This window comes from Cololabis saira, chromosome 14, assembly GCF_033807715.1.
Source record: "Cololabis saira isolate AMF1-May2022 chromosome 14, fColSai1.1, whole genome shotgun sequence".
Classification (NCBI taxonomy): domain Eukaryota; kingdom Metazoa; phylum Chordata; class Actinopteri; order Beloniformes; family Belonidae; genus Cololabis; species Cololabis saira.
The window spans coordinates 23,207,230-23,221,000 of NC_084600.1; the positions used below are offsets into that span (position 1 = coordinate 23,207,230).

Here is a 13,771-nt window from a genome sequence, read left to right on the forward strand (position 1 = left end):
GAAGGTTTAAAGTGTTTTAATGGATGATGCAGCACTGCTTTGTAAGAGGTGCTGAACTTTACAAGATTTGTCTGAATGCACTGGCCCTGATAATGATGTACAATATAAAACATATGTCTCTATTAAAATGTTACTTACAGGCTGCAGTGAGACCCACTAAAGGCCCACAAGAGCTTTCCCAGTCATTCCATCATTAATATTGATACAAGACATGTTCGTTGGGTATTAAAAAAAGTGCTTTTTAGATAAAAAGCAAACAAAAACAAAAATTCAAACAATACACAGGTAATAATACTTCATATTTACAGTATACATATCTACATCAAAGCTTTTTCAGGTGATGGTTACAAGAGTCCAAAAATAAGGCATCATATACATCTTGTTAGCATGGTGCGGAAGCACACTGTGAGGTGGGGGGTTGTGGGAAGTCTTTGTCCTTGTGCTCTGTCAGTTTGAGAATGACAACTTTCCTCTGCAGCTGCCTGGGCTCCGGGGATGTAGGTGATGTAGGTGATGTAGGTGATGTAGGTGATGTAGGTGATGTAGGTGATGTAGGTGATGTAGGTGATGTAGGTGATGTAGGTGATGTAGGTGATGTAGGTGATGTAGGTGATGTAGGTGATGAAGGCTCCTCAGCCTCCTCAGCTTCAGGCTGGCCCGTGCTCTCCGTAACAAAGTCCTGGCAGACCTCAGGCAGCAGCATTGTGATGACATCCGAGTGTCCGCCCTGCACTGCCAGGTGTAAGGGGCTGAGGCCCTGCTCGTCCGACAGGGTGCCACCGTCCGGACAGTGAAGTAGCAGCTCTTTCAGAACTTCACAGTGTCCATCCTCTGCTGCCAGGTGGCAGGGGGTGCGCAGGGCCTGGTTGGACCTGTAGGGGTCCGCCCCCTCTGCAATCAACATCTTGACCGTGGCGAGGTGGCCTCGCTGCGAGGCCAGGTGGAGGGGCGTGAGTCCATGAGTGTTCTGGGCATGAATGTCCGCCTGATGTTTAATCAACAGACGGGAGGTGCTGGTGTGACCCGTTTCCGCCGCCACATGTAGTGGTGTGTTTAACCCAGCCGAAGCCATGTGGACATCTGCTCCTAGCTCGATCAGGATCCGGGCCACGCGATACTGCCCTCTCTGGGATGCCAGATGCAGCGGCGTCCGGCCGTCTGATGTCTGGCCGTCTACGTCGGCACACGCCTGCTTGACCAGCAGCTTGACGATTCCCAGATGCCCCTGCCAAGCAGCAAAGTGGAGCGCCGTCCAGTTGTCCTTGCCCTTGATTCGGACGTCAGCGCCGCGGCTCAGCAGCACCCTGATTACATTCTCCTGACCATGCTGGCACGCCACGTGAGCCGGTGTGCGTCCCTGGCCGTCGGCCTCGTTGATGGCCGCTCCCCGGTCGACCAGCAGGCGTGCAATCGCTTCATCTCCACTCTGGGCCGCCCAGTGCAAAGCCGTGTACTGATCCTCATCTTTAGCATTCACGTTGGTGCTGCGCCGACCGAGCAGGAGCTCAGCCAACGGCTTCAGGTGCTTCTCCGTGGCCAGATGGAGCGGTGTGGAGCCACGGGCGTTGGGAAGATTGGGGTTGGCATTGCTCAGGAGCAGGAATTTAACAGCCTCCTCGTTGGCCAAGCTGATGGCATGGTGGAGCAGGCTTCCTCCTCCATCGAGGAGGAGGTCAACATCCTGAGGCTGGAGGATCTTCATCAGCTTGGCTGTATCTTTGGTCCTGATGGCCTCACACAGCTTCCGCTTTTGGACTTCAGCAGAATCTGGGCAACACGAAGAAATGTCACTCAAAAACTTAATCTTAAGTACACCTATACAGTTAGAACTTATGATCATCAGGTTATCTTCTTATCTTATCTACACAGCTGCCACCTTCAGGTAGAGGTCTTAGTTCTTACCAAAGGTGTTTTCTTTTTCAAAGGACAGGGTGATGGAGTCTTGGGAGGAGAAGGCTGAATCTGCAGAGGAGATGGCAGACAGTCTCTTGCACGTGTTCTCCTTGCTGTGGCAGCTATCCTCCTTGACTCGGTCGAAGCTTCTGGAGATCCCAGAATCCACCTGGCTCAGCAGCTCCGACAGGCTGCAGTCTTTTTCCGGCAACATGGCCGACTTTGGACGAACTGGTTTGTTGTCCGTTCCCTGTGGAAAAAAAAAAATCCAGGTTTGCATAAAGCACTTGGACAAATTGTTCCTCGACATTCTGCACATTCCACTGCGTTTACACTTCAATCAAGTTCGTTTAGAGAACAACGGGTACGAGATGTGTGGTCATGTGTAAAAATCACAAGGACACAAATGCATCCTAAAAATAGTGCAGCTTGTGTTTTGACAAACAAATAATCACTCTGTAAGAGCTGCCGTTTCCCATAAACAGGAGATTTCTTTTTAGTCACGTACGCATCATTCTGACAGCACGGAAATGCCAAAGCAGCACACAGGTTTAACAGGCCCATCCGTCTACATTCCTCCTGCATGATGTAATGATTGTTCTTGACCAAAACATATGACTTATAAACTAACTTATTATCCTGTCTCGGAAACTGAAAAAGATAAGCACCTCATAGTCCAGTTAAGGAGTTACACATTAATAAAAGAAGTATTTGCCCCAATCGTCACCATTTCCGAAAGGTTGAATTAAGTGTCTGTTTTATTCTTTGGTCAAAACACCACAGAGATACAATATTCCAGCCCCTTTTCTACTACATTTTAGGTAGTGAAGTAACACGATTGACTTTACTTTCCCCCCCTTTTCCAGAGGGTGAGCATCTTTAGAAATTGGTGTTACAGTTTCAAGCTACCTACTTCAAAAGCAGCAGTAAATGCTGCATGGTGTGAAGTCGAAGGGGCGGGGGGGCTGAATAATTCAGCTATGACCTTGGTCTGTAATGTAGTACCCTGCGAGTGTGAATGGCTCACTGAATGATGCGTTTTCAGATTCGGGTTACTCAACACTGACTAACAGGGGGATGTTAGGTCAGAGGTTTTGATATGGTAGCCACTTCAGACACCCAAGTGTATTCAAAGTTTGTCTTTAAATAGTTCAAAACAATCACTTTAACAAGCAAAAGCTGCCATAAACAGAATACCTGGGCTAGAACTGTTGTTTGGAAAGAGAGCGACAGCTATGTTCACATACACGTGATGTGGTGTTGGGTTGGTACTGGATTTTAATCAAGACCAGACACGCTCTATGATATAAGAAATCCCCCAACTTTCCCTAAACTATAACTTCTAATCACAACTCAGTGGCTCTCCCACTGCCGAGCAGCCGAGCAAGAACAAACACACAACAATATCTTACTTGAAACACACATCTTGTCGGAAAACAAAACATTGAAAAGCTGTTTATTTCTTTTTTCAATCTAAAAGTAGCACATGTGCCATCACGCCTTACCTGTTCACCTGTGAGAGGGGTCGGGGACAGGGGCTCCGGCTCTGATGACGACAGTGTTGGGGTTTTGGGCTCATCCTGCGGTTTGGAGCAGAGCTCTTCAGCTTCAGATGTAATTTCTGCAAAGACAACAGTTCTGGGTCAGGCTTCAGGTAACAGCAGGGATGGAATCAACTGGGTTTTATCCAGTCAAAAGAGACGCTGGACAAAGGGGAAATTAAAGTAGGGCTGTGCGATTAATCGATTTTAAATCTAAATCGGATTTATTAATCAAGACGATGTTAAAAAAAGGAAAATCGGAAAATCGATTTTCCTTTTTTGCAGCTGGCTGCATTACAGACAGAGCTCGTCTAGTCATCTTTCTTTGGTCAAGAAAATTGTAAATGTTGTCACTTTACTAAACTCAAGGAGGATTTACAGTATCTTTCAATTGCACTTAATTCCCAATAGGGAAATTTGTTTGCTACTTTTCTTTAAAAATAAAGATAAAATATTTGAAACAAGTCTTTTGTAGTTTTACCAAAAAAATCGAAATCGAAAATCGGGAAAAAAAAAATCGGGATTTTATTTTTTTCCAAAATCGCCCAGCCCTACATTAAAGCAATAAAATCACTTTTTTTATGTCATCAGGATTTAAAAAAATACATCTTTTGGTACAGAAGAGAGAGATCCAACTCACCGTGGAAGCTTGGTCTGTCATCAGGCTTCACTACCCAGCAGCGCTGCATGAGGCTCAGGAATCCAGCACAGGTTGAAGGCCGACATCGTGGTATCGCACCCAGGTCTGGACGAATCCCTTTAACCACTTTCACCATTATCTGGAGGATATTGCTTTCTCCTGAAGGGACAAACATCACAGTTATTTCTGGTTCATTCAAAAAAAACACATTGTCAGAGACCTTTTGTTCCCATTTTCAGGGAGAAATGTATCCGTTTTCATGCGTTTCCTGATGACATATAGCTGAACCTGTACTCTATAGTACATGTTGCAACACAGTGGGTTTCATCATAACCTGGAGTGGTGATATGATGATATGCTGCCTATGAGAATAGTACGTTGCTGCTTTATCACCATCAGTGTAGTCATAAGGTCAAATAGAGAGGGGTGTTTTGTTGTTTCCCACAAGAGCATAAATGGTCTGGCTTCTCCCTATCTGACAGAGGGATCAGCCAAGTCGGTGATTCACAGCAAACAGGTGGAGGCTTACTGCTACTTCACCTCCTATTGTCCCATAATACCCTTTGCAAATGTAGGAGGAAGAGAGGCAGGGATCGTAACCTGGCCATCTCTCACTTTTTAATTATGTCTAAATCAACATAGGTGGTGCCAGTGACGAACACAGCCTCCATTAGGTACTGGTCTTCAAAACGCTACCCGATATGCCTGGGAACATTTAAAAAAAGCAAACAGTGCCTTGCCAGTCTGGCCCTGTCCACCTGGCTGCTCTGGAATTTAAAATGTAAACATGTTCGCAACAGCTCCTGTACACACAGCTTGAGTGGTGTAGCCTGCATATTTACCGGCACGTTCAAAATAATGCAAAACTATGATTGATATCAAAATAAATCCCGGTAAGTGGACATTTTGAAACATCTACTTTGTTTTTAGTTTTCATTAGCAGGTTCATTTTGACCCTATGATGCTGATGTGTCATCTCTGGTACAATCAGGAAATAAATAAATATCACCAAATGTACTCTGAATGATGCTAAAATGATTTGGAAGCTGTTAAACAGAGAGAGTATTTTTCAATTAAATCAATAACAAACAGCCCTTAAAAATATTTTTTGGTGTATTATTACATATGTTAAGCTTTAAAGGATTAAATATTCAGAAAAAAGGCTTCATAACAGTATTTTATGATCACTCAAAACTGCCATCACTGCTTTCTAATCCAGACTTAAATTTATCAGGAGTATTATTGATGTGGTTTTATTTATTTATGATGTGGTGTTCCAATATTTATATCTACAAAAAGGACTTTTTTCATTGTGTTTGTGCGTTTATCGTACTTGAAGGCTCGTCTTGGTAGGGTTTCTTCTGCGTGAGAACGCCCCAGATCACAATGGAGAAACTTGAAGGGAAACAAAAGAAAACAAAAAGTCACCTACAAATAAACAGCAAACATTTTACTTCTGCCAAGAAAGTGGCACAAGTCTTTAACTTCCAGAAAAGGCCTAGCAGTCTAAATCCAAGGTGACAGCTTGGAAAAATGAAATTGAAGTGAATGAATGAACATGTTCTCCCTGTCAAATAACAGCTGGTCTGTGTGGTGTCAACCATACTTTCCACACACACTACAACACATCAAATCGATCACTTACTGTATATTTGATTTATTTCAAAATACGTGCAAGAGCTTCTACACAGAGTTCCAAACCAAACTAACCTGTAAACGTCATGCTTGGTGTCTGACACTCGGTGCTTCTGTATGATGCTCTCGGGTGGCAGGTAGGCAATGGTGCCACAGAAGCCTTCTCTGCTCATGTCATCAGCCCGTGACAGGCCGTTCCAACGCGCCAGACCGAAATCAGATATCTGAAACAGAAGACGGAGCTCAGATACGACCCCCAAAACACAGAAGTGGTGCTGCTTTTCTCATGAAACACTGTAGCACCGATGACTAACGCAGAGTGTCACATGCACCTAATCCCTCATTATGTGCACTTGGTGGTATGATGAGGGCAACGCTGCCGTGTCTCAACCTGCAGCAGAGGAGAGGCCCTTCACGTTTGTGTGGAGCACACACCCACTCACACAAACACACACACAACGTGACAAGGAGAGAGATTTAATAGGAGCTAAATTAATCCTGTCAGGACAGGCCCAGGCGAGCTGTTTAGATTCAGGTATTAAACTCCAGGAAAGCTTTCCACCCACGGGTTTCTTCACTGAGCTGTTTAGGAGTCATACAGAAAGACACCTGTCTGTCCGCAGCATCTGCAGGAGTCGGACTTCTACCACGGTGAAAGGGGAATTGCATAACACCCCATAGCTAAAATTTCTGCTAGAAGCCAAAAGTTGTCACTTTTAAAAAACATTTATTCAAAGAAAGCTGTGGTTTTCCTTCTTGTTCCTCATGTGTCCCAATAATAGACACATTAAATGCATTTCCACAGTCAATCATTCTTTTACTTTCATTACTGCCAAAGAGAGGATGGTGACAGATAATAGAAATCTTCCGAAATCCGAAGTAAAAATCATAATTTTACAAAAGGATTTATTTGTTTAGTGGCAGTTGAATGCAAACATCAAAGTACCTTGACGTGATAGTGAGCGTCCAGGAGGATGTTGGCCGGCTTCAGGTCCAGGTGGAGAAGCGGCGGGTTCATGCAGTGCAGGAAGTTCATTCCAACCGCCGTCTCGTGTATGATGCGGAACCGCAGCTCCCAGGGCAGGGGGTTGGAGGCCAGCAGGTTCTCCAGGGACCCGGTCTCCATGTACTCCATGACCAGGCCCTGGGGGTCCTCACAGATCCCGTACACGGGCAGGATGTACCGGAACTTGGCTGCCTCCATCTTCTTAGCCTCCTCCAGCAGCTCAGCACGGTCCCTTAGGTAAAAGATTATTTACTTTTAAATGACAATACATCTGCATCTTCCTCAGAGATTCAGGCTCCTTGCAGGAGTCAATAGGAGCACATATACATATATAGGAGCAATTTCAACAAATACAAAACAAACAGTTACTTATATTCATTTTTGACTCATTTAGGTCATCTTATTTGCTGCCAACATTGAGGTTCACCGTTATCCGCCCGATCTGCCCTCTCATAAATCATTAACCTATTGACTTCAAGGCCATGCTTTGCTCACCAAGTTGCAACCCAGATTAATTTTTGTCCCAGCCACAGTCGCCACAGAGCTTCCGCTGCGCAAAAATAACCTCAGAGCCCGTGAATGCAGCACGTCTGAGCGCATCTATAATTTATTTACCAGCGTTCAGCCTGAATATGTGAAATATGCAATAGGCCTTGAGGACATTCCAGTCCAGCCTGGAAAGCATCAGAAGAGTCCAGGGGGCTTAAACGCAGCTCTTGTTCTCTGTTGTTGCCCAACCTGTGCAAAACAGCCTAATCAGTCCACTGACCCTGCTGACCTACCTCAAACAAAACTTTGCAGGTCATTCATGACCTCAGTCCGCGTCTCAGACAGAAGCTGCTTTCAAAATGAGGCCTCCTAACGAGGACAAATCCCACTCATTACTGTACTCATCGGAATTTGATTCAAAGGAGGAAGCAGGTGAGCTGGACAGGGAATTCTACTTTTTGACAATAAATTCAATTAAATGCTGATAAGAGACTTGTCTGAGTTGAATATGTGCACAGCGTGCCTGATTACTGAAGGAGTCAACCACAGGGGGCATGGCTATAGCAGTTCTTTATAGTGAGTGCAGGTTTAAGGGCCACAAGTCCCCAAAAACAGATACAATCAAACACGAGATGGAAGATGGGGTAAGCATTTCTTCTAATTCAACATGCTCTTCAGCAGCTTTTCAGAACCAAACAATGTCCTTGCTTTAACAGAGAGGTCTGGTAAGACCGGTTCTTCGGCTTTTTTTTATATTGTGTGTGGCACACAGCAAAGCCAGCAGACAAAGGTGGCTTTCAGAGCCTGTTGAGGGCTGTTATGTGCAGGTCAAGAAGGGCTGCAGTCAAAAAACTATGTACTTTGCAGATGTTGGGAGGTGATAACATTTTTGGCTCCAGTTCAGCGGATGCTTTGATTGCACCAAAAGATTAGAGGAAGTTGACAAAACGTCTGAAATGTTCAGGGGACGATGACCAGATCAAAGCTCATTATCTGGACTGATGTGACAGCAGGTGACTTGTTTTCTAACTTATGTCACTCAAAGACTGTCATGCCATTAAACAAGGCAACTTTTTAGTATAATTCCCTGAAAGATTGGACCAATACCCCACACAGCAGTGTAACACACCCCAAAGTTGGGAAGTGTAGTAACTTCCAACTCATAAAGGTTTACAACACAACCTTGTCAATTTGTTTGAGGCCACCTAATTTAATTGTCTTCAAATTTTGATGACTGTGTTTAACAAAGTTGTGACATTAGAGTTCTGACCAAACCTGCAGGAACGGACATGAACAATCCTGGCAAAGTCAGATTTAATTAGGCATTCACCCAAATCTCTGGCTCCATGCAAGTCCAATGCAGACCCTGTGAAATCAATCTTCATAGATATTTTCTCTATAATCATTTTACCATTTAGCTCTAAGAAAATGCAAGATGTCTCTGTGACAGAAATTAGATGAGATGAGATGGATTTAGGAATAAATAGATGTTTGTGTAGTCCCCCCTTTAAAAACTGGAAAGTTTGGGGGACTTTAAAAACTTTTAAGTTTTTTTTTTCTCACTCACACACACACACACACACACACACACACACACACACACACACACACACACACACACACATACACATACACATCTTAGAACTGTACTCAGGTAAATGTTAGAAACTTTGAGAAGCCTCTAACATACCTGGGTAATCGGGGGGTACACTGCCCCCCCCCCATCCCCCGCACCCCGAGGTCAGGCCTGACAACATCTCTGACTGTGAAGGCTAGCCAGCTGTTACGCTTTCACCTCAGTGTCTGGTCTGAATAATCAGAGCTACAACCCTGAGCAAAGGTAACGCTTGTTCGGGGGATGAATCAGCATGTCAATGCTCTCCCAACACAACCCAGCTGTGTTGAAATAACTAACGCAGCTACTTCACCTCTTCCTTCCAGTCACAGTGTGCTCAGACTGGCACACAGTGAGTCACATGCCAACCGAGTGCTCACCTTCTCATAATCTGAGCCTCTGTCTGTTTGATGTTGACAATAAACTGGTCATTAAATGATAAAGCTGAGAGAAAAAACCCTGGGGAAGACAGATTTGGGTCTTCTTAATAGACAAAATACCTCAAGACACTCCGAACCTACACCAGAAGAGCACGTAGAGCTCACTTCCTTCATGTTTCACACACACGGCCCAACAGCTGTAACTTACTTGTCATCCATGTGAAGGGAGGGAGGGCACTTGATGGCCAGCCATGTTTTCCACTGTACATGCCGGACTTTGTATACTTGTCCAAATCCACCTGAGCCTATTTTCTCCCAGCTGCTGAACTCCGAGCAGTCAAAGGTCCGTAACAGCCCCATATTCCCAGGTGGAGAAGCCGGGACGTCCATGTCCATGTTGAAACACCCACCAAAATCAATACTGTCTTTCTCCGTCTCCAAGGCAAAAAGCGGGGAGGTGTACACACAAACTGACTTGCCAGCTTGTGAGCTCTTCCTTGTTTTTCCCCTTCTCTTGCTGAATGTGGCTCCTCCCTCTCCTCAGGTGCAAAGAGGGGCAGGGCCTGTCGGGGTGACATCACAATTTGATAATGAAATACGAGGAAGAGCCCATGAAGGACCCAGTACAGCTTACAGGACACGACAGAGCCACTGACTGTATTCAGACATGCCCTGAAGTCTTGGGTTTACTCGTATATCAGCAAAAGAAAGGAGAGAATTGTGTCTGGAACAAGCCTGAGTCCATAAACCCAGCAATGTGTCATTATATAAACTTACTTCTGTCCCACTGTAGTCTTAACAAAAAGATGGCTTATCTGATACTGACACTGGTGTGAGGATGTGTGTCATATCGAGTAACTGTTCCTACATGAACAAAACGGTGACAAGGCTGTCTGCAATTTGCCTCGACAGGTATACGCACCACTTCGCAAAAAAAAAACTCACCACCTGGATTCAACTCAGCAAACAAGTTAGAACCCTGTATTTGAAAAATACTGCACTGATGAATATGCTTGAGTTTAAACAAGTTATTTAACCACAAACAAAGCAGTGACGAGAGTCATTTATTTAAGACATACTTCCTATGGTCAGGAAAAAGATGCTAATAAGTCTCAAAAGAATGAAATTATTGATCTGCATCAAGAATACAAAACATTTAAGAAGTTGCCAAAACTATTAAATTTGGGTTAACAGATGTCCAAATGGCTATATTTAAAGGTTAACATTTTCTTTAGGTTATGTAGCTGAAAGAAAAGAATTATCAGTGAGGCTAATAATAATAATAATATTTTTTTTTAAAAGGCTTCAATTTGATCCCAAGTATAAAGATTGGAGTGTGGAGGGTTCTGCTTGTCAGTGGCAGCAAACAAAGTGGATATTAGGTCTTCTTGCACTCGAATCAGGTTTTTATCTAAACAAGTAAAGTAAGTAAGTAAAGTTTATTTATATAGCACCTTTCACAGATATAAAATCACAAAGTGCTTTACATTAAAAAAAAGGCACACAAATTAAAAGAGATTAAAAAGAAAAGATACCAATAGTATACATATATATAAAAACCTAGATAAAATTAACAAGGTACAGAAAACAGCACTGGGCTGGCATGTTAAAAACATAGTCGCAACGCACAATTAAAAACATAGCAGCAACGCAGAGACACAATAAACGGTTAACCAAAAGCCTGTCTGAATAAAAACGTTTTCAGCTGCTTCATAAAGCCTTCACAAGAGTCCAGAGAATGCAGTTGTGAAGGGAGAGCATTCCATAATTTTGGCGCAACAGCTTGAAAAGCACGGTCACCTCTGGATTTATAACGAGTTTGAGGGACAGACAGTAACGATTGGTGTGCTGATCTAAGAGCCCGATTTGGCGCATAAGGTAGGAGGAGGTCAGCGATGTATTGTGGTGTTTGGCCATGCAAAGCTCTGAAAGTTAGCACCAGTATTTTAAAATGGATGCGAAATTTAATGGGAAGCCAGTGAAGAGAGGATAAAATTGGAGTGTGTGTGATAAACAAAGTCACCTATATGACCTGATCTGGCTACCGTGTGTGTATAAGATAAGATAAGATAAGATAAGATAAGATAAGATATCCTTTATTTTCTCCCTCAGTGGGGACACTTATTTTGTTGTCAGCAGTACACTTAGCACACTCATGCAGGGGAGGTTGAAAAAAGACTGAAATGTCAGAATAAAAAATATATAAAAAATACAAAAAATACATATAAAATATGTATAATCACAGAATATGAACAGTATATACAGTATGTATATCTTTATGCATTGTCTCATAAATGCATTGTCTCATAAACAACTGACTTGAAAAAAAGGAATTATTGAGTCACTTTATAAACCAAAACGTTTCTAACCTTTTGACTCATCAAATCATACACATTAGTACCAGATGCTGGCAAAAAGTTTAAAAAACTCTGAATGGTAATGCATGTTGTCACTCATTACAGAGGTGCCATAGCAAATGCATACTGTAGTCAAAGCTAAAAGATCTCCAACAAAACACTACAGTGTGCGATTTTTCTCTCTGCCAGACTGTATAACTTGTTTAACTTTGCACAGCACCAAAACTAGGTGGCTTCGTTAGAATAACTGACACTTAGAAAACACAGTTTAAAATGAAAGTAGTTGGTTACATCCTATATTGCTATTTGGCACACAGAATAACCACTTTATTCTCTTTAGTAAAAGGTGCCAATTATATTATATCACATTTTTATTAAGGTCAATGTGACAAACAGAAGCCAATCTGTAGCTCTTAGTGGTTTTATTGTGTTGCTCAAGGACACTTGCAGATACAAGGTCTGTGGTCTGGAATCTGTCTGTGATTCATGTTTAATTTATAAGACAAGTGTGGGTTAACCCCTTGAAAATACTTAATTATACTGGCACACATACACAGAACAAAAACAAGCTCCTCAAATACAGCATGCATGTACCTCGTCTGCAGGTGTATTAATACCTAAAAACGCTATTTGAAGATATTTTTGATGCGGTCTTCAAAAACCATGCAGAAAGATAATACATAAGTACATTTTGCTGATATTACTCCAACACAGAAAGATGTTGGAGGGGGTAGTATGTATGATTGTTGAAACCTGTCTATAAAAAGCTGCAAGCAGAATATGCTACTAGTTGTTTTGTTAGCAATTTTTTCTTAAATCTTACTTAATAACAGCCATGATTCCACATCAGTTTGACATTGAACCTTAAATCCCAGTTATGGGAAACACTTTTTGCTGAGTGTCTGCATGCCAGAGATCAGTCTGAAGTGTCAATAATTACTAAGTCTCTAATTTCCATCAGGAAAATAATAATAATCATGTCTTCAGGTTATTATCTCAATTGATAGTGTTGAGGCTGCTGCAAAATAGAACTCTGTGGTTATCTTTTATAAAACTAATTTATGATAAATGTCTTATGAAAAGTAGTGCCTGATAATAATAAGGAAAGTTCTACAGCCTTATATTATAAACTACTCTCCTTTAATTCCATCTTACCCTCGAACAGTTTTCACACAATAACCTAGATTCCCTACATGTTATCCTGAATATGCAGGATAAAAATGTACAATCTTTACTTACATAAATACATTATCTGTGTTGTTTGGTGCTTCTTTGCAATCTTTCTGTCTTCCTCCGGTGTAGACATGATATCAACCCCCTTGGTCTCCAGAGGAAACTGGAAGGACCAGGTATTCAGACGAAGTGTCAGTGTGTCACCAGGGAGACTGTTGAGGCAATAAGCTGATTAAAAGATAAGTGAGGAGCCACGCTTCACTTCATTTGACTGATAGTCCTCAATGCAGTGATCTGTGTTTGATCCCCCAAGGCTAAAAGATGGGAGGGTTTCAAAACCGGCAACACATGAAAATCAAAGTGACCGAGGAGCCTTGGAGCCATTACCACACCTGCTGTGTGCAAGTGCAAATGTGTCGTCTTCAGGGCATCGTAACCCCCTTTAATCCTGAAAAATGAGCTTGCATGGAATGCTGATTAAATCAGTTCCTTTCATCTGATTTGCACATAACATTAAAAACCAAGAACTCTACACTGGGTTAAAAACAAGAAATCAGGAGCTGCCACTTTTCCTTTCTGTAGTGTTATACATTAGAATACGTTTTATCTGTAGTCCCTGTCTTTTATAAGAAAAACAAAACAAAAAAAAACTAGTCTTGTGAATTAGCAAATAAAAGTTTTTAATGAACCTTTAAATTGCCTGTCTATCGCCATCTAGTGGACATTCTTTCAAATAACAGCAACAAGCCTTGTGTTCGCCAATAATAATAAACAAACTAGTTCAGAGCTAAATAGTCTTAATTTTTTTAAACTAAAAAGATCAAGGCAACCAGGTGCTCTTGTTTTTTTCTGTAATACTAACTTTGTCTAAAAAGAACCAATTTTAAACAGAGTCTAGATATGGAGCATATGTGAGGGTCACCTCGTTCATATTTATATGGTACACGTTATATATGATGAATTATCAGTATTCGGTTCTAAAACTTACCAAAAACATAGTATCCATGCAAACTGTCGCCACTCGCCAGTTATACGCCATTTC

At 42.3% G+C, this 13,771-nt stretch overlaps 1 protein-coding gene across 1 annotated transcript; it reads right to left on the bottom strand.

Moving 5' to 3' along the window:
- Positions 1-9,682, bottom strand: ripk4 (receptor-interacting serine-threonine kinase 4). Its single transcript, XM_061740187.1, has 8 exons — positions 9,408-9,682; positions 6,656-6,947; positions 5,785-5,933; positions 5,408-5,469; positions 4,075-4,233; positions 3,399-3,514; positions 1,903-2,143; positions 1-1,767 (listed from the first exon to the last, which is right to left on the bottom strand). The coding sequence occupies exons 1-8, from the start codon at positions 9,593-9,595 to the stop codon at positions 383-385; spliced, it is 2,592 nt and encodes an 863-aa protein (XP_061596171.1). The 5' UTR covers positions 9,596-9,682; the 3' UTR covers positions 1-382.
- Between the last annotated feature and the right edge of the window lie 4,089 nt (positions 9,683-13,771).